The sequence below is a fragment of the Anopheles moucheti genome, chromosome 3 (genome assembly GCF_943734755.1).
Source record: "Anopheles moucheti chromosome 3, idAnoMoucSN_F20_07, whole genome shotgun sequence".
NCBI lineage: Eukaryota > Metazoa > Arthropoda > Insecta > Diptera > Culicidae > Anopheles > Anopheles moucheti.
Window position 1 is genome coordinate 81,792,831 of NC_069141.1, and position 20,218 is coordinate 81,813,048.

At 43.2% G+C, this 20,218-nt stretch overlaps 3 protein-coding genes across 4 annotated transcripts; 2 read left to right on the forward strand and 1 right to left on the reverse strand.

The window, feature by feature from the left end:
• Positions 1–1,145: 1,145 nt before the first annotated feature.
• Positions 1,146–2,061, forward strand: LOC128304893 (uncharacterized). The gene is made up of 3 exons (XM_053042135.1): positions 1,146–1,297; positions 1,375–1,463; positions 1,543–2,061. Exons 1-3 carry the CDS (start codon positions 1,146–1,148, stop codon positions 1,986–1,988), a joined length of 687 nt encoding a protein of 228 aa, XP_052898095.1. The 3' UTR covers positions 1,989–2,061.
• A 1,204-nt stretch (positions 2,062–3,265) lies between these two features.
• LOC128300971 (uncharacterized) lies at positions 3,266–19,471 on the reverse strand. 2 transcript variants are annotated; one of them, XM_053037242.1, is made up of 5 exons: positions 19,086–19,471; positions 8,575–9,034; positions 8,408–8,497; positions 5,358–5,804; positions 3,266–5,280 (listed from the first exon to the last, which is right to left on the reverse strand). In XM_053037242.1, exons 2-5 carry the CDS (start codon positions 8,696–8,698, stop codon positions 4,988–4,990), a joined length of 954 nt encoding a protein of 317 aa, XP_052893202.1. In that variant the 5' UTR covers positions 8,699–9,034; positions 19,086–19,471; the 3' UTR covers positions 3,266–4,987. The 2 variants fall into 2 exon arrangements, with proteins under 2 accessions (XP_052893202.1, XP_052893203.1); XM_053037243.1 differs by lacking the exon at positions 19,086–19,471 and having other exon boundaries at positions 8,575–9,082.
• On the forward strand, positions 6,312–7,869 carry LOC128300970 (vitellogenic carboxypeptidase-like). The gene has a single exon (XM_053037241.1). It carries the CDS (start codon positions 6,312–6,314, stop codon positions 7,758–7,760), a length of 1,449 nt encoding a protein of 482 aa, XP_052893201.1. The 3' UTR covers positions 7,761–7,869.
• Positions 19,472–20,218: the final 747 nt, after the last annotated feature.

A 20,218-nucleotide genomic window follows, 5' to 3' on the forward strand; every position in this document is an offset into this window, starting at 1 on the left:
ACGGGTCAGAGTTATGGTCATGTACGTCGCGTTTCGCGCTGAGCTTTTAATGATGCTTACACACTGACACAAAGTCACGACGATGATGATGAGGGTGTGAACCGAACCGGCTGCGATAGGTTCTGCGACCGATGTCGTAACCCGTAGTGTGGCAGTAAATGGAGTTGCAGCTGGAAGCAAATAATAGAGATCATGCGATCGCGAATCTTAGAGGGTGGTAGCGTGCGGGAGGAGGATATATGACTTACCAATGTGGTTCTTCGTAGGTGAGCCGTTTAATTATAGTTTATCACCATATCACCATATCACCGGTGCGTGCTTTCAGTGTGGAATTTGTTAGTAACTTGCTGCCTTCAAACTTCCTTTCTTAGCCTTAATTTTAATTCTCCATACAGCAGCGCCAAGGAGTTTATTTTGTGTTGGGGGAGTGTTTTAAATTTCAGCTGCGGCAGATCAAACTGTAGACGGAGTAGGCCCAGAAGCAATGCAAAAGGCAAGGGAAATAATTCGTTTCATTCCAGGTCTCCAAGTTTTAAGGTCAGAAAAAGGAAATTCAACCAAAGTCACTTTTATGAGTTGTTCGCATATCTACTAAGGAACTTTTGGGCACTTTTTACGCTTACCTAAACCAAACAGTGCCAACCACTCAACATGAGGATGCTTCTTCACATGTTACCTTGTCGCTATTGCGAGTAATATCGGATAACACCTGATCGCCAGTGGTATGTTGTTGGCTTTCGCAACGAACAAATTCCAAGCTGGCTTCAAGATGACGAATTATCATAGAAATGTTCCCCTTCACTTGGGTTTGATGATTACCCAGAAAATAAAACCTAAACAAGCGAAAAAGAATGAATAACGAATAATATGCTGTGTGCAAAGCAACTTCTCCAAATAATCAATCACTGTGGCTGTCGCTGGAAAAAATTTAAATTGTTTGCGCCTAACTGTAGGCAATGTGTAATTACCGGTGTATGGACAAGGAGGTAATTTTTAGGATAGGAAATTTTGAATCAAAACAAACAAGAACGAACTGGTTTTTCGGATACCTCGAATAGACAAGTTCTACGAAGTACGGCTGCATTGATTCATTTCACCTTCTCTACTCAAAGCGTCAAGACGTAAGCTAGTGCAAAGAACGCAAAATGTTGTCCGCCTGGCAAAGTTGGTTGGATAAACAACGTAAAAATTGTAACAAATTCCGATGGAACAGTTGTGTACAGCCGGCAAAAGCACCATCCACCGAATTCGCCTTCACTGAGCAGCAAAACTGGACTCCCGGATCGCGCCATCAGAGGTAATCAATTCCGTGCCGGGTCTACCGGGTTGTGCATCGGATATGCGTTCTTACGTTTTTGTTTCTTTACTGTAAAGCCTACCCAGACGATTGTTCGGAAATTTCAGATCGGAAAGAAACATAAGCGAAGAGGTGGAACAATCTTTTTTAAAACATTTTCTTAAAGGTACGTATCGCAGCGCATTGTGTTTTGTGCTCGAAAACAGGCTTTTGTTTCTATGTTTATTTTTCTTGCTATTTTCCAGAACATGGCCTATACAATAAGCATCAGACGATACAGCAACGGCGGCGTTTGAAATATCTTCTGGAATTGGAGCAACGTACCTCGCTACTACTTGGAGAGAAGCGTAAAGATGTGCCGATCATGCAAAGTGACACCGGTCCTCGGACATGTTTGATCGAGCTTCATTCTATGCCATGCCATGAACCCAATGCAACTCCTAAACTGCTCAACGCCAGCTCCGTTCAATCGCCAAAGCTACGGCGCGGTTGTTCACTATCGGCACTCGCATCGACACTCGCATCGGCAACCGATTCGAACGGAAACATCAGCTCAGATGAGGTAACCGTTTCACTCCCATCGATCACACAGGAAGCAAAGGATACGGCTAAGCCCAAATGCCTCAAAACAGTTTCATGGGAAACTTCCTCAACGAGCGTCACTAAGTCGCTCCTGGAAACAGCTGTTTAGAGTGCTTATCGTAAGTTGTTGGCTTTTCATAGGAATAAAATTTCATTATCGTTTCAAAATGTAATCCAAAGACACCCCGGCGTGTGCATGCCTCGTATATGGAAACATTGAAATTGGAACAGAAATCGTTTCGATACAATTATACTCCTGTGTTACAATAAAATAAACCAAAAAAGAGAACCATTTGGCCTTCATTCTTCCAGTACTTGATCAACAAATTATCCAAAAAGAGAATAAATTTGATTGACTTAAAATCTCTAGAGATGACACGCCATTTATTTTTGCCATGTACTAAAATCTTCGTTCCGAGCTGTACTAAACAAGCTGTCAAAATGCGTAATTGTACTAACTGGTCCAAATCGGCGCACTCGCTTGCTAATAAACGACGACCGGGTGCGTTTCGCATGAAAAACAGCTAAATTGTGTTTTATTTACAATGGGTAAATGTGACTCATGCTGCTTGCCCAAGTGTTTCCAATGCTGTGGAAAGAAGCGTATCGATAAAAATCGCACACAACCGCTACAAAGTGCACCGGAGTCAATGAATCCCACCGGCACAAACAATTCTCATAAAAATGGCGACCAGACATATGCGGTAGGTTGAATAGTTCCACCGAAGATCATTGTGTTTGAATAATGTAAAATTTGCGTTTGGTGTTGTATTGTATTTCAGGAATTCGTCACCTCCTTCACGGAGCAGAGCGAGAAGCAACGAAAATCGGTTATAACCAAGAAGGATAATAGCTCGTTTGCTCGTTGGTTGGAAAGGATAATGTGTTGCGGGTTGTTCCGAAAGCAGCAGCATCCAGAGCCTTCGTTTTGGATAGAATCACCGTTGGGTTTTGTGGAACGTCGGTATGATGATATTTAATGGACATACGGTGGAGGTAGTTCCGATCATAAGCCTCAAAGTAACAGAAAGCATGATTAACTCGATGCGGCAACTTCTTATGGCTAGAGAAACGCAGGAGTGGCCAAGGAATCAAAGAGGATTTATGGTTGCGAATAACTACAATTATTACAAAGATTTTAAGTAAAGGGAATACCTTACTGGTACTGGGTACTGCTAAGTATCTGGCAAATGAATGGGAATTATTAGGAAAAGCTCTATCGTCTTATTCGAGAAGGATATCTTACGATCAAATTAAAACGAAAGTTGATGTATTTTAATGCAAAAGATACAAAACAAGTATGAAAGTTGAATCAATCGAATATTGCGCATTACACATTTCTTTCATTTTTTCCGCATAAATCAACAATTTTACAACGGATTTGTTTTGCAACTTCGGGGTTTCCCTCGGCCTTTACTACAGTAGTGTGAACATTTTTTTCTGGATTTATTACAGATTTCCATTGTCATTTGTTACGCTTCCTTTTCCTACATTTTACACACCACTCACTATTTAAAAAAGAAATACTCGTCACAACGGAGAAACACCGTAATACGATCGAACAGGAATTATAGAATTCATTTTTAATGAATCACAGTATCGGCTACTGTCTTTCTCATGGTTTAGAACGTGATGCCCTTACCCACATTTCGCTTGTATTGCCTTTCACTGCTTTAGTGTAATAAAAAAAATCTAACTAGCAAATAAATCTTTTCTTCCTTTTATAAACATAGATAAAAAAGCTGTGCTTCTTTCACACAAAATACACTCACACGTCTACATGTAATCAAGCGCTGCTTGGCTGTGACTCAAACAAATAGAAAACGATGGAGCAAAAATCACATCGCTATATTTAGATACTTTGCGTTCCAAAGATGATATGTGATGATAGATATAGATAGATGATGATTTTACTATACCGTTTTAATTCAGATACTGTTTGTTAATGTCTCCGCGAAAAAAACGAAGACTTACCCTTCTAAGGGTCTGCGATTACAAATTGCAATTAATGCTCTTATGGTTAAGTAATAAACAAGTTTCCATGTGCGAGCACAGTCTCACACCGGAACCCAAAAAACTCTAAACATTAACACAAACGGACGGTTGTTAGGAGAGATTTAAAACTGACCGGAATGCTGCTACTGCATCAGGTGGAATATGAATAATAACAATGCGATACACTAAACTGCTATGCTACTAATTTAACGAGAATCTTCTCCCTCGGGACGGAATACATTTCAATGCGGAATGCGGACGTGCGCTTAATGATATCTCCTACATTTACTACACGCTACTAACAACCTTGGAAGACCGCAATCATTGCTTATCCACGCACGCCTGTCGAGATATGTTGCTATGAAGAGTTTAAAAACGTAAATTTAACAGCTAGTGATTAAAACAAATGGCGTAACCCATGGAAAAGGCTACGTGTGAGAGTGTGTCCAGCTTTGTACCGTATTATAATACGATCTTGAATTACAATCACATGTTTGCCCGTCATTTGTTGCTAAGAAACAAGACAGCATTCGACTATTTCCTCCCGTACAGTGACCCTTAAAGAATTCTAAAAGTGGCATAAAGGGAACTAATACTTGCTCGACAAAATGGACGAACGAATACACGTGCGTTTAAGTGGCATGTTGTCGCTAGTAAGTAGTAAGGCAACCTGTATTACTTGGTCCGGGTGAAAAGAGAATTGCCCTTAGCAGTAAGAAACCGTACAAATTCACACTAAAGCACTTTTTGCGCATTTGGACTGTCGACACTTATGTTCTACTAACTAGCAGCTCGCTCAAACGCTTCAAGCCGATTTGGTCGTGTACGCCAATGGTTCCGCCTTCGCGTGCTATACTTATTCAATTGATTATCTCTAGTATGGATTGTTGCGCCAAAGGGGCTGGCGTCCGCTGTATGCCAGGCTGTGGCATATTGGTCACGCATAAATACTATATTTACAATCAGTACGATTTGTTTCACTTGTCTTCTAGCATGGACGTGCTGGATTACAATTGGACGGAATGCTTGAGAGTGTTGCGAGCGACAGAAATCTATCCTACGTTTAGTACCCTCGATTACCCCCTTCTTTTATGCTCTTAATCTTACTATTCACTAAACATCTGTGCTGTGCGTTTGGATACGCACCTTCTTAACGCTACCGTTCCGCTGCATTCGTGGTGATTGATTGCCGCCGGAGTAGCCGGGATTGCGGATGCCCAACCCGTCCGTTGTTGTGTTTGGTGGGCGGGGTTTCTTGAGGCTCGATCGTAACGGTGTTCTCGTTACTGATCCCGACCCGATCGTCGAACCGTTCGAGACGGTTGTAACGGTCGTGTTGACCGATTGCATACTACCATTCATGCCGGAAGAGTATGGCCGCCCGGATGAATCTGTTACTGCAATGCCTAAAATGGGAAGAAGTAGTAAGCACATAAGCACATACTTTCTGGTCGGTGTGGTACATCCTGCATCTACCACTTACCATTGGGATTGTGTGACGGCTCTCGGAAGCCGGGATTATTATAGGTGGAACCGGTACGACCACCTCCTCGACCGTTGGACGTTGCGTTCGACAACATGGTTGGGTCACCCTCGGGTCGCTTCGTAAGGATACGATCGTACGCGGCCAAAGCGAGCAGCGCTAGGGACAGTGCCGTCACGAGAATTTGCAGATAGAAAGATATCCCCCGTGTGATCCTATAGCCTCGAGCATAGTCATCGGTTTGTAGCGCAAACAGAATTGCAGCCGCTATGGATAGACCGGCGGCCAGTACGGCTGCGACTAGCTTCACCATTACCAGCGCTTTGTAGCTCATACAGACACGATCGCGAGACGATATCATCGCAATTTGGATTATGCTCAGGACGCAAAAGATCCCGAACAGTGCGCATCCACCGACCGCCAACAGTCCGCTCACAAACACGACGGCTGAATGAAACAATATGGAAGTATGTTAATAAGAAAACTAACAATTAACTCTGAAAAGGTTTGTTCATTGGTATAACGATATTAAACGCTATTTACTATATCTAAAATTTAATCAATTCAGACATATGAGGAGCAAATATAATCTCTTAAATTATTCTTATTTGCTTTTCACCACAGTAAGAGGCGAATCGTGAGAGGAATTGGATGCTTCTTCAAATGTTGTCCCGCTGCACTGATTATCAATGTAATGCCGTTTTGTTATGTTGTTGTAGAACACAAATCAGAGTTCAGACTCAATAAGCATTCGGTGATGCTTGGTCACTTCCACTAGTGGCACAGACGAAACTTCACAATCACCTATAAAGACCATCGTCATTTGTACGTCTTGCTTTGTCTGATAAGACCGGCCCAGTCAGTTTTGCTTGCTGTAGCGTACCGTCGATCAGTTAGTGTTTGTAGTTTGTAGGAGGAAGAGTCATTTGTTGAGAAGTTCAGTCGAAGATCACCATGTTCCTTACGATGGAACAACTATTTCTCCTGCTAGGATTAGTGCTTCAGTTTACCAACGGTCTGTTCATTAATCCGTACGAAAAAATATGGCCTCGTGGTCAGTTTTTGTCCTCCCCGATAAAAGGAAACAATGGCGACCCACTCCTGCTGACACCCTACATCGAAAGTGGAAACATATCGGCAGGTCAAAGTGCGGCCCGAGTCCAACACAGTCGTATTCGAGGGATCGAATCGTACGCCGGGTTTCTCACGGTGGACAAGCGTTTCAACTCGAACCTCTACTTCTGGTACTTTCCGGCGAAAGAGAATCGCACAACGGCACCGCTCATTCTCTGGCTGCAAGGTGGCCCCGGCGCATCGTCTCTGTTCGGACTGTTCGAAGAGAATGGACCGTTACGTGTTACGGCGGATCTGATGGTAGTAGAACGGGAGTACTCCTGGTATCAGAACCATCATATGCTGTACATTGACAATCCGGTAGGGACGGGATTTAGTTTTACCGACAGTGAAACGGGCTATGCACGCAACCAGGTACAGATAGGCGAGGAGCTGTATTCAGCTGTGGTACAGTTTTTACGGCTCTTTCCGATGCTACAATCACTTCCGTTCTACATTACGGGAGAATCGTATGCGGGAAAGTATGTTCCTACGCTGGGGCATACGATTCACCAGAAGAATGCCAACCCCACATCACTCTTCGTCAATCTGGCGGGTATGGCAATTGGTAACGGGTACAGTGATCCGGTAAATCAACTAAACTACGGCGAGTATCTCTACCAGCTCGGATTGATTGATAGCAATGCACTGGAACGGTTCGAACAGGATGAGCAAACCGTCACAGCCTGCCTCGCGAAGGACAACTATCGCTGTGCGTTCGAGATTATGGATGATCTGCTCGATGGTGATGCAAACGGTGGTGGTTCATTCTTCCGCAACGTGAGCGGGTTCGAAACGTACTACAACTATCTGCACCCGGCTGAAGATCCTACGGATGCAGTATATTTGTTGGGATTCTTAAATCTGGACGAAACGCGACGCGCTTTGCACGTCGGTGATCAACCATTTCACGATCTCGACCAGGACAATATGGTCGAACGATTCCTGGAGGAGGATGTGTTCGCTAGTGTAGCACCATGGATTGCCGAGTTGTTGCAACACTACCGGATCATGTTCTACAACGGTCAGCTGGACATCATCTGTGCTTATCCGATGATGGTAAACTATCTGCAGATGTTGCAGTTTGATGGTGCCAACTACTACCGGAGCGTACCAAGAGGGAAGCTAGAGATTGACGGTGAAATTGCAGCCTACTTTAAGCTGGCATTCGGCCTAGTAGAGGTTTTGGTGCGTGATGCGGGTCACATGGTGCCGCGTGATCAACCCAAATGGGCACACAGCTTAATAACAGCATTCACGCATCCGGGTTCGGTCGAAGGGTTTGTTTAACATTACACTGATCCTTCCATTTCTGTAAGGCATCTTCTTACGAAGTGCTCTTCTCGCACAAAATCGTACAGGACACACTATTAGAAGCTGTAAGATAGAAGAATGTAAAAAGAAATCCCTGAGATGGCAACAAATTGTAATCTTCATCGTGTTTTCATCAAAAACATTACTTGTTTTATGCAGTGAAATAAAATGTTTTAACATACTGGCAAACATTTGCAAATGTTTCTAGTCTTTGTTCTTAACAGAAGTGGTATTCTTCTGTATAATAAGTGTGGGATTATTCCAATACTTTTTGTCCAAAATCATAATCCAAAAGTCCAAAGTTTCTTTTTCTTTATCGGCACAACAACCTCAAGAGCTCTCTAGTTCTGCCATTTCTGGCTTCTTCTTTGACTTTATTTACCCTTAGCTGGATAGTTAGTCCTGCGTACGAGAGATTGGTCCGGATGGAATATTGGATCGGTCCTGTCGTATGAAAACCAGCGTTGCTATCAATACACCAAAGGACCAGTTGCCGGACCAAAGCTTAATTAAAAGATTCTACCGAGGAACGATCTTGACAGTACTTGTCGACCTTGCCATGTTAGTAATAAATTGATATCCTTCTTAAGCCTAACGTTTCTCTACATTCTATGTATTCTTACCATCCGGTTTGAAGCGTCCAACATCACCGCACCGTTCCCGATAGTTGAGCACCTGACACTTTTGCCAAGGACTAAAATATCCACGATCCTCTGTAAAAAGGAGAAAATCGAGTCAATACAATAAAAAAACAAACACGAAAGCTGGCACTGTCTCATCCAACACTCACCCATACCGCGGCCCTCGTAGTACGCCCATACCGGCACCCCGACCGCTGTCGCACTGATGACCAGACAGAGGAATCCCACCGAGGTCACTATCACGGCGTAGATGTTTGGCTTAATTGCCGGCATGACGTCGTTGCTGGTTGTGCTGTCGCTGGTGAAGGTGGTAACGGACCGCTAGCTGTTCACGCAAATGCTGTCGCATCTCGCGCGCTGCGAGTTGGTCCCTTGCGACGAGGAAGCAGGAATGGGCGACGGACGCTCTTTATGGATCGCTTTCTTCGGCGTCTGTGATTTGTCCAGTTAACTGCTCAGACAGGGCCCCGGTTTCGTTCCTTCTAATTACTGTTCCAGCTGAACCATCGTCGATTAGTGGAGCTGTGTTGACCGGTTTTTAGCACATCGGTAAACGACGGATCGGCGGTTCGAGCGCGCACGGTACAAATGATAAGACAACCGCGAGTACTGCAAAGTAAAAACAGAAAGAAACAAATCAATTAATGCGACCGCGAAAACAAGTTCTTTCCCTTTCTCCCCGGAGGCGACGACACAATCCACCCAGACACGGACGGTGAATTGTTGATGAGTTAAACGATTAAAGGCGCGTGCCTCGGCCGTTTTCCGATGCACTTGGACGCCTTAAAAGTAGACCTGCATATACAGATACGAAGGGAAGGAAACCGCCGGAAACCGTCAACTCTCACTGGCAAACGTGCCGGCAGAGCAACGTTATTCCTGTTCGGTATGACACACGCGGTCAACGAGGTGGTCGGCATCACCGACCATACCTTCCTCTCCTACAACGTCTACTTGCCAGCGCGCCTGTACTGCGATTGATAGTTTGGGAAAGTAATTAAAATTCCAATTCCAAAGATTGCATCGAGAGCGAGCCGTGGTTGGACTTCACAAGTAAGTGAGTACAGCCGAGGTAGCAGAGGGGCGCAACGTCTCTTTTTGCATATCCGGCGGGTCGATTGCAATTAGTCTTGCATTTTCAATGGCACATTGTGTTGGAAGGGTTAAATTGGCGCCGAATGAATTCCTGGGTGATCGTATTTACCACAAGGTTGATGAGTTGGTTGAATGAAGGAAGGTAAACATTTGATCAACATTTGGTAACACTATTTACATTATTATCAAAATATTATCCTTCTTTCTAAAATTGAACATTAACTATTTATATTGTGTGTCCCGTAAGAATATACTTTGGGAATGATCTCGTTCCTTTCTGTTCAGTGTAATACTTCAACAGTAAGGAACTCTGCATATAATAAAAATAATATACTGATATATTTCAAGGTAGACACTAGAGTAGGTGTAGGTTTGAAGCTATATTATAATGAGGAAACACGTTTTATTTGGCTAAAAGACATCTCTTGTCTGTTGTGTCAGTAGTTGCACACTAGAGTTTCATTGAATTTATGTTAATTATGGAGTTGTAATACGGCACCATAAGATCCAAACTCATATATTGAAATTCTATTCTCATTAATCAACTCAAGACCTCAAGAAGTTTGTTTAGACCTTATGGCTTTTGTTGAATTTATTGACTCGTAGCAGTTTGGTCCGGTTGGGATTACGGATTGGTGTTGTGGTGTGAAGATTGGCGCTGCTACTAATATACCACCCGGCCCGCTCACAGCACATAAAAGAAAATCCTGAGAAAGGGTTGACCACAGCGATCGGTTTCGATCGTCGGATATTTCAAATCCGCCCGGAGAAAACGGACTTCAAACGAAGCAATTTGTTGTTGTGATGAGGTAAGAGTTCTAAAGTAATTTCCCCATCTGGTGTGAATAGTGATCTCTAGAACTATGGAACACTGTGTAGCACACCTCGCAGCTCCGACAGACATCTCAGCTCCACGACACCTATTTGCTTAAAGCTTTTGGGACAAGAAGGCATGGGATGTAAACCCGCTCTTGGGTGGACAATAAATACACGTCTAAATAGCACAGTTGTTAGAGGTTGTCCATTTCATCATGAACTCATCACCTCGCAAACTAAACAACAACTCTATAAACTTACCAGCCAACGATGACCACACATCAATGTAATTATGATGATGATGATGATGATGGTGTATACATGGGGTGGTTACGTTTTAAAAGTGGACACCCTTTCTGACTACCGCTTACAAGGTTCGTACTCGCGTAACGTACAAGGTTTTGTGGACGGAGACAAGTGCCGTCATAACGAACGCCCACGTTTTACCCGGTGCCATCGGGGTCTGTCACCCGCTCACGGAAGGTGAATCTTCAATAATGAAATTAATATCCCAGGAGATGGTCTTGGTCGGTCAAGATGTAGGTTAGGGTTAGGGCTGTTATCCGATAGCAGTACAACCACTCGTGCTGCTTTGCCTTTGCCCACCAGTGACAAATTACATACGGGAACCTTTTTTGAATGAAAATTAAACGGTACCGGATGTGTTCTTTTGCCTGTCTGTCTGTCTGTCTGTCTCGGCTCTTCCAGAACACAATTAAAAAAGTGGAGATGTTGTTTTTTCGTGTTCTTTCTGCTACAGTCTGCTACAGCTTAACCACTAGTTGATCTTTGATGCTGGGACGATTGTGCAAGGGTGTACAATTACGCCCTTAACGAAAATTGCCACAGCGCGTTTTTTTAATGTTTAAAGGTTGCAATTGCGGCAGAGCGCCCGGTAAGACAAATGTAAATTTAATCTGCAATTTAAAACCAAACCAACCTGTAAATTAAAACCTCAATTTGATTCGATTCCAAACATTCTCGGAAAGTAATAAAAAAGATCCATCTTTATTGCTAACAGCGGCCAATCATTCTAAGCGGTTTCCATTTCTTCCCCCCCTCGGCATTCATATACGCAAAATAATTATGCTAATTGATGGAAATGAACGCGTATTGCGTAAGTCTTGTGGCGCACTTTTCGAGTGACTCCCGCTAAATAAAGGGAATAAATTAGCACTAGAGCACGAAATAGCTTTACGCCCTTCTTTGCCGCCTTCTGCTACCTGTTATGCCGTTGCCAAACTAGAACATTTTGGTTGCACGACAAGTTGACGCTGCTGGGAATAGAATTTATTCCACCCATTGTGTCGCAAGCGTTTGTGTGGAAGATGTGACGAATATTGTATCAAAAAACAATTCCAGCCACTTTGCGCAATAATATTTATGATGCGTTACATCGTTTGTTGGCTGTTTGGTGAATTGGTTAGGTAGAGGGGCTGGTGGCTGGAGGTGTACTGTATGCAACTGCACACACATAATATCGAATGCAGTTGCGTGTGATGCACAGCGATGGTGAGGAAGATTTCCAGCAAATAGGGAATTTACAACGACGCAATAGCAAAATGTAAGAAACAAGGGTCGACACACACAGAGGTAGGGAGAGAAGTTGATACGGAGGGTGAGGGTTTGTAGTGGTCATCTCATTTGAATATCGTATGGCGTGGAGTAATTTTCTTACCGTACATTACAAGCGACGGTGGTATTGGTGAATCTCATGCGAGACTAATTGGCTACGTTCAGTGCGGCAAGAAACAATGAGAATTGTGTTGAATGTTTCCCCTGTTGAGAAGAAGCATACTGAATATGGGTCATTTGTGCAGGTAGGATACACCCTTAACAAAACTGCACCATCTACATTATGCATTTTAAATTCGCGATATCGCTCACATGTACACTGAAGGGTTAAGGGTAGAATGGGTGTCGATTGCGTGAAATGGAACGAAAGTTCAGATGGTTAAATCAATTTATCAATCACGGTTTGCTAGGATTCCAAACTCTCCCATTTTGAGCCCGACCTTTCAACAAAGCCCCAGACCCCATTCGGGCGTCAGCAATCTGTTGCATTATGCAATTCGATCTAGTTAGCCGTGCTGCTGACCGATAAAGCGCCCGTCGCCACTTCTAAATAGAACGAATGGGTGTTTGCAAAAGTTTAGGTGCATTTTTGGCTCTAGGTTTAAAATATTTTGTACTTAAGAATCTATTGTGTTTATTTATTTGATTAAAAATAACTAAAAACAATAATAACAGAATTGAATTTGAACATATCAAATGTTCAGATTGGTGGAAATGATTAATTGATGCTTTAATACTATGTAAGGTACATTCCTGTGTTTGGTGTTACGAGAAACTAGAACACGGTGTAGACCGAATGTCGACTCTCTGGGACCTTTAGGGCCGCCTCTATCATTACAACATATTTTTACATATTCTCATAGTCGTTCTCATTCAAATTCAAAATTATAAATGAATTATAATGAACAAATAATGCAATATAATAAACGTAAAAATGAGTTTCAAGCAATTTATAAAATTCTATTTCTTTTTCAAAATGCAACAACAACTTTTACAATAACCCAACAAAATAAACACCACATAACCATCTCACCACCATCATCGATCTCGTTCTGTAGTAATAGAATTTATTAGAACTATCCCCATCACCCGAACTCCCAACCACAATCGCTCAACCGTGAAGCTATTGCCAGGCCCGATGACACACAGAGACCGTAATGCACGAAAGGAATTCAATGCCCGTCATTGGGTCGAAACGTTGTTTGAAGTTGTTTTTTCCCCGTTGATCGATTTCGTAATCCGTTTCACAACGTCATACACAACGCAATTTTAGCAACGCAGAACAACGCACGCTCGGAAGATGTTCGAAACGGAACATTGTCTTCCATTCTAACCGTCCCCCCTCTTAACGCGTATGTTAATTAGATGGGATTTCTGGTGGAATTAGACACCGCATAGGAAGTTCCATTCAATCTCGGGGTTTTATTTGCCTTCCAAAAGGCTTCAGAACGAATCGCGGCATCGGAACTGAGCTGTAAAATGGGCCGGGCGAAGTGTAATGAAGCAGAAAGCGTCATGGACAACGCTTACCGGGCCAGAAGGGTGGTTAGGACAGGAGTTCCGAAAATAAACACTTCTTGAATAATAAGAATACCAACCTTCGCAACCAGAGCAAACAGAAAAATACTTTGTAGACCAATTTTCACCCCATTTCTTCACACACACTCACACACCCCCCGCACATGATGACAAGTCGGGTACTAGGGGGATGAGTTTTTAATTTCCTGGCAGGCAGCAGATGCAACGGCACCACCACCAACCACGGTCATTACTAATATCGCTGGAACATGGAAAAAAGGGAAGTCGAAAGATAAATCACGCGTGCAATTGCTACACTTAGCCGGGTAACTGTTTCGGCACTCTGCGCTTCTCAGGGAACGGGAGGAGTTCCGTTATGATCGTTTTACGTCAAACAGGGACAAGTGGTTCGGTGGATTTTCGTTACATGAAATATGCATTGGACGGAATTGGCAATTGATCGTTTGAATCCGGCACATATTGGTTGGCTGGCTGGGAAGCGTTTCGGGAGCAGTACGTAAAGCTGCAAGTTGGTCAACAAAATTGATATGGAAATTCCTACCATGGAAACTAATGTTTGGGTGAATCTGATTCTGATTCTGGTCTGGATGACGAGCTAAATTAGGGTCAAAGTAACCCCTCAAACAAACATGTTTTATGTTCACTCTTTCGCAAAATTTTGTATTTTAATTATGTGGATCCAGAGTGTTTTGTGTTTCCCGATAAATCTTCCCGTTTATCTTATTCATTTGTGCGATTCAGCAAGTTGGCCACGCCGGTTCATATTTATTGGAAAACCCTGTATTTTGCAATATCACAGATCGTACAGATCAGTTTACAAATGATTAATAAGGACAATATTCACGGAAACTAGTAATTAATTAAAGATTTTAGAAGAGATATAAAACAGAGCAACAAATCGAAAGTTTACTTGAAACAGTTTGTTTCCAATTAAAAATACCACCATCGTAAAACCAAACAATATCATCTGTCAGCAAGAAATTCCCATTTAGCAGCTAAATAAGCATTTATTAACTGGAGAAAGGGAACAAACCGACACTCCTAATATTACTCAAGGTGTGTGTGTGTGTTTAGATTTGCAACGTGATTCAATAATTACTATCCGGCTTCCCGGCCATGTGACCATCGGCCGATCGTTGGACCCGATAGCACCGTTTTCACTTCCGTTGCATCGCTAATCCACCGTGCGCCGGGTGGCGTTGTGCGAAAGGAAAACGATAGACCGCGCTTGAGTAGCGAGGTGGTAAAAGCCGGCCACAAACGCAGCTACGTTTGCGTGTTGGCCTTCGTTGCGTGCCGAAGTATAGCTTCGCATGAGCGCCAACACTTCTGCCGTCTGGGAGTGTTTCGCACAAACACACCACTCTCTGATCTCCGGTCGGCCAAACCGGCTAGACCTACTTAAGGCTGCGTCTAGAATTCATTCGAAGATCGCCAACAAACGAGCACACTCGAAGATGGACGGCGAGATTCCTAGTGGGCTATCATATGAAATATCATTCTTCATCTAGTGTGTTTCACTTCACGGTGCTATAGTTGCTGCACCGATGCACACGGCCCGGTACAACAAAACACCCGAGAAGGTCATCAGTATTCATCGATACTATCATGGAACCATCCTATGCCGCGTATCTTATATCGCAGATGAGTAGCAGACAACGGCACGCTAGGAAACCGATCGATAGACGGCTTCTTCGCGCTGACCTGGATGATGCGTCCCGATAGAGGGGACACGGCCCCAAGAAGCCGATCGTTTGCATCTAATGAGCCCATCTCGGCAAACAACATCACGGATTTATGTATCATCAGGCGAGGTGGTTTGTTTGTGTTCGAGTGTTACGATCACTCTGATCGTGAACGAATGTGCTCACTGGAGGACGCGCGTGGCGTTTGGTGGATTTATCGCACCGTAATGCAATATTGAACAATCGCACAACCGTGGTCTACATCTGACACGACCCCCGAAGTAGGTCCACCCAAAAGCATTGCAGCGATGAAAACAATTTGTAACGAAGTGTTGCATATGCAAATGCACCAATTAGTAATGGCTGTATATCAAATAATTCAATGCCTTTTTATTATATAATTTACTTTAGATGTCTACATCTTCCTTCAGCTAGTTATGGTATTTGTTTGGATTTCAAAAACATCATCGTGATAGTACGATAATATTCTACATTGGACAAACCAACAACACAGTGGATAAACACAGCAGGTCATGAAATTTTCATAATTACATCCGCAAAAGACACACCACCAACCCTCCTCAAATTTATTTAATTTAATTTACTTATTTCGCTGTTTAAAGGGCAAATATTACCAACATGTGCAGTGTCTTTTAAAGTTGTACAACTAAATTTTCGAACACAAGTTTCATAACTATTTACCAACAAGCATTGCAAGTGACCGCGCAAATGTACAAAAATTTACTATTTTCTTCTCTGTTAGATAGAAAATTGTAAAATTTTTGAAATAATGTTTATATATTTTATCATCTCTCTACTAATATTTTACAAACTTTCAATTGATGAACTGTACTTTAAAGAGTATTAAATAATCTTTTTGATACAGTGCCAATCATTGGACTGATTGTAGCTATACTTTTGGGAAATATTCGTTTCACTTTATTTGTCAAATTTCATTGGCTTGGAAAAATTGTTGTCCTTCACTTTGGTAATTTATTTCTCCGAATGTACAGGGTTTCAAGTCCTCGTTTTACTGCGAAAAAAAAATACAACGAGTACTGATATACAAAAAAATTTAAAAACATTATTTTAATCCCGATATGCGTCCACTGTGCAACTTCTAGTAAATATTTTGCGACCATCACTTGCAAACCAAGCATGCGTTGTTGATGATTTGCCGGCTGCAATGGAATGTGACCATGGGAACGCACTTCCACCTGTCTTGTTCCATTCACTTTTCCAACGGCGGTAGAAGAAATTGAACGTAGTGCAGTGCCGGTGTCCGTGACCAACGTCCAACGAGGGAACGATGAATCATGACCAGCGTGTGTCCGTCTCGCGATCGAGCTCCAACCGGCGTTGCGATGAATTCATTAAACAAAATGTTGCTCGAAAAAATAGATTTTGTGCCCTTGGTTAAAACACAACCAACACTGTGTGCTAGTGTTGTCCGGTTGATAGAGAAATACAATTTAACTACGTAGCAAATACTGTTGCCGCTGCTTAACACCCTCCCCCAGCATGAGATAAGGGAGTTTCCCGAGGAGAGTTTTAGCCCATTTTTTCATGCAAAAAACACCCCCTTTCGCTTGATGGCGAAACTTTGTTCACACAGCTCATTATCATGCAACGGTGAAGAGAACGCAAAAAAAATGAAACAAAACGCAAAACAATTGCATCTCAATGGTGCACGTAAAGCGAAGGTGAAACGTTTGCCACGTTCCGTCCATCGGGGTGTAGTAGTTTCACTGCGAAATGGCCGACGTGAAACGTTGCTAACGTGCCAGTGTAGATCGAAATCAAAAGTTGCTGTCGGTTGTTTGTAGTGTTTTTCACACGGGGTAGAAACAAAATCGCTGCACGCAGTGTTAAAAAGAGAAACATTTTGTTGATATCAAATGAACAAACCTTTGGACGCTTTTACTTTGGTCTGTCCAAGAAAAAGTAAATAAAATAATACCATTGTTTATTTCTAGCAACAAGAAACTTTATTGCACGAAAGTCTGCAGCCGTAAGTTGAAGTTATATTTTCCTCAGTGTTGAAATCCTAATCAACTTTCATCATTCAATTGAGTTAGCAATTTTGGAATACTTCCGTCAATGTATTCCTATCTTTTGGTCCGTACTCCGTATTCCACGATATACAAGGTGTCTTTCCGAAAAAGTCCCTTCAATATTTCAGATTCTTGCAAGATTACTACACAGTCCGACTCAAACTGGGTTATTATGACAATAGTCTATCTCTATAGAGGCGATAGATGGCTGGCCTAGCCCTACAACTTCTTCGCGATCTTGGACTGCAGATCATCATAACCGGTCATAATCGTCAATCAATTTTCCCTGTCTTTCTGGTGGACTTAATTTGGGCTCAGCTTACCTCCTTTTTCCATGTGGACGACCTAGAAGGACTTCACAGGCTGATCGTTGCTGTACAGCTCGTTGAGCTCATCGTTCTAGCGGTCAAAAAAATTTCTGAAGTTCTTCCTCTCGGATGCAATCAACAGGTTTTTGTCAGCTTTAGACAAAGTTCATGTCTCTGAGTAATATTTCCCAGATTTGATCGTCGCGACACATGCTTCAAGTGGAGAAATGTCCTTAGACTGTTGAAGGACCATTTGGCGGTTTGCATTTTAGCGCGTATCTAACCATCAATATAGTTATCGGTATTGATCTTTGACCCAAAGCAGGTGAATTTTTGGACGACTTCAAAAGGGCGATAACCTTAAAAAAAACATCTCCAGAAATGTGTTGACTGTTAGCTCTTTCTTTTCGCAAATAAAAACTCAAAGCTTTTATAGTTTTCCTTAACTGTTGAAAGGAATACCCATTAGAATACACATTTATTCATTAGGATTAGTCATTCTTTAACAGGCTTTCAGGTAGTTTTAGTTAAAACCGGTACGCTGGTTCAGCTATCATGCTGCCATCCGCCAAGTTGCCATAGAAACCACCAGCCAGTAGTACGCAAGATAATAAACGATCGTTGAAGCAGTATTAGTGAGGTGTTTTTCCCTTAATTTTCTCCCTGTATACGCAAGGGAAAGGGAAAGAAGAAACTAAAGCCCACCAACAATTGACAGCTCACTATCCGTCGCGGTGCGTCTTGTTTGATACCGGTTTATTTTATTTCAATTTCTCGGTTTTCTTGTCTTGCGTGGCGATACGCTGAAGAGATACCAACGCCCCAGTACATTCTACACCTTCACTTCTCCCTTTCCTCCTTCGGAAATAGCGAAAGCGATTTGCATAATAAGCTCCTATGCGCGCAAACCCTGAAGAACCGAGGGGAAAGCCAAAATAAATGGATACAAACCCCGTAGCGTCACCTTGATTACGGCAGCAAAACACGTCACTGAAATCTGGACGCCCTTCATAATCCGGGTGGAATCGGGGAAGGAAAGAAAGCCAGGAAAGCCAAACTTGTTTGTGCTTACCAGTGGCCGGTCAAACCACCATTCTTGCTCGTTAGTAGAGTTCTCGCTCGCCACGCGCTTTTACAACGCGCGGATTATGACAAACCACTATGCTTCCATGGACCTCAAACTCCCCAGCAGAACTCCGGTTGGCGTTCCTGGTTTTTCTTCCTCTCTTTCTTTCTGTTTTGTTGATGTTCGTCTCACTTCGACCACCGTTGCAATGGAGCATATTTTTGAATTTAAATTCTCACACTCGGCTCGAATCGTACACAACGTGAGCATATTTTTACCCTCCCATCCATCACCGCCTCCTATTCGTCCTATCGGTCCGTTCGTTCCACTATACAGGTGTTCTTTCCGCCTTTAAAATACCGCTCACCCCCAGGGCTACTTCGTTTTCACTATAGAAAACCCACTTACGCCAGTGCATAAGGCGTGTGCTGCTGTGTTTGCACAACTTGCAGTAAACGGTGTGCAGCTTCCTACCCTGTCCGACTACCCCCAAGGGTAGCATATTATGAAGAAGAAACATACCTGCTTATTTTCTGCTGCAGCAAAGAAGATTCACGATCGACATCCACACACACACACAACCATATCCACCCGGAAAGGGGATGCGCGGATGGTTTATGTTTACTTTTTCTTTTTACGGCTTCCTAATTTCTTTCACCTTTCCTTCATTCTTTTCCGCTACGCCACGAAATACCATGCACCCTGGAGTGACTACACGGTGATGTTGTACCTATTCAACTCCATGTGCGTTGTTTGTACAACCCCGATCGCATCGGATGCTTTCTTTCGGGTTTTTATTTTTTTCGGACCGAAGAAGGGGGACACAATTTTGGGGTTAGTCACCACCACACACTCTCACGGGAACTGCACCGCGTAACCCCACGTAACAAAACAACCGTCGTGCGTTCGGGAGGTGACGCACCTGAATGGCTCCCCTTATTTTTCTTCTTCCTTTGGGGTGCTACGATTCCACGGGAACACCGCACTAGATGTGACTACTACAAAACCATCAAACACGCACACACTAAACACGCGAACAAAATTTCAAGGGGTTGCTTGGATGCCGCGAAAAAAAACACCAACAAAAGAGGGCCCACAATGGGGTGGGGGGTTGTTTAGGGTGAAACAGGGCCTGCCCGCAACACGTTTTCACTCACACCACTTGCTTGCGAACGCCACTCTTGGTATGCGGTGTGTGCATGCATACGTTGTATTATTTTCCTCGCGCTCCCACTCAGGGTGGGTTTTGTGCCCCAATTTCCGAAGGCACGAAACGGGATAGGTAGCCGAATCGATTCACAAAAATACTCACAATTCACAACACACGGCTAGTGGGTCACTAGTGGGCACGTTAAGGGATGGATTGGGACGCGCACTACACATAAACAGCATTTAGGGGATGCGATTTTTCCTGGCAGCAACAAACCCCCCACGAGCCGGAACACAGCGAACGTCGAGAAGCGGGCGATGCGAGAGAACTGAACTCGCGCGCGATTGTAAACGCACAGACGGCATATGAAACGAATTCCAGGAACGGAGTATACGAACAATGTACATTGAGCAGGTGAGGCCATGGTGCTCATTTCTACGTAGCCATTTTGAAATTTGATAGCACGAGTGTCAAATACGTATTCGATTGCCAAATCTGTTGCTCA

What these genes read in the sequence shown, in the direction of transcription:
- LOC128300971 (XM_053037242.1), bottom strand. Translation starts at nt 8,698, where the DNA reads ATGCCGGCAATTAAGCCAAACATCTACGCCGTGATAGTGACCTCGGTG. An exon ending in TGGACGCTTCAAACCGGATG is followed by an intron (nt 5,805 to 8,407) that starts GTAAGAATACAT and finishes TGTTTCATTCAG; the next exon opens with CCGTCGTGTTTGTGAGCGGA. An exon ending in GCCGTCACACAATCCCAATG is followed by an intron (nt 5,281 to 5,357) that starts GTAAGTGGTAGA and finishes TTCCCATTTTAG; the next exon opens with GCATTGCAGTAACAGATTCA.
- LOC128300970 (XM_053037241.1), top strand. Translation starts at nt 6,312, where the DNA reads ATGTTCCTTACGATGGAACAACTATTTCTCCTGCTAGGATTAGTGCTT.
- LOC128304893 (XM_053042135.1), top strand. Translation starts at nt 1,146, where the DNA reads ATGTTGTCCGCCTGGCAAAGTTGGTTGGATAAACAACGTAAAAATTGT. An exon ending in CCCGGATCGCGCCATCAGAG is followed by an intron (nt 1,298 to 1,374) that starts GTAATCAATTCC and finishes TTTACTGTAAAG; the next exon opens with CCTACCCAGACGATTGTTCG. An exon ending in TTTAAAACATTTTCTTAAAG is followed by an intron (nt 1,464 to 1,542) that starts GTACGTATCGCA and finishes GCTATTTTCCAG; the next exon opens with AACATGGCCTATACAATAAG.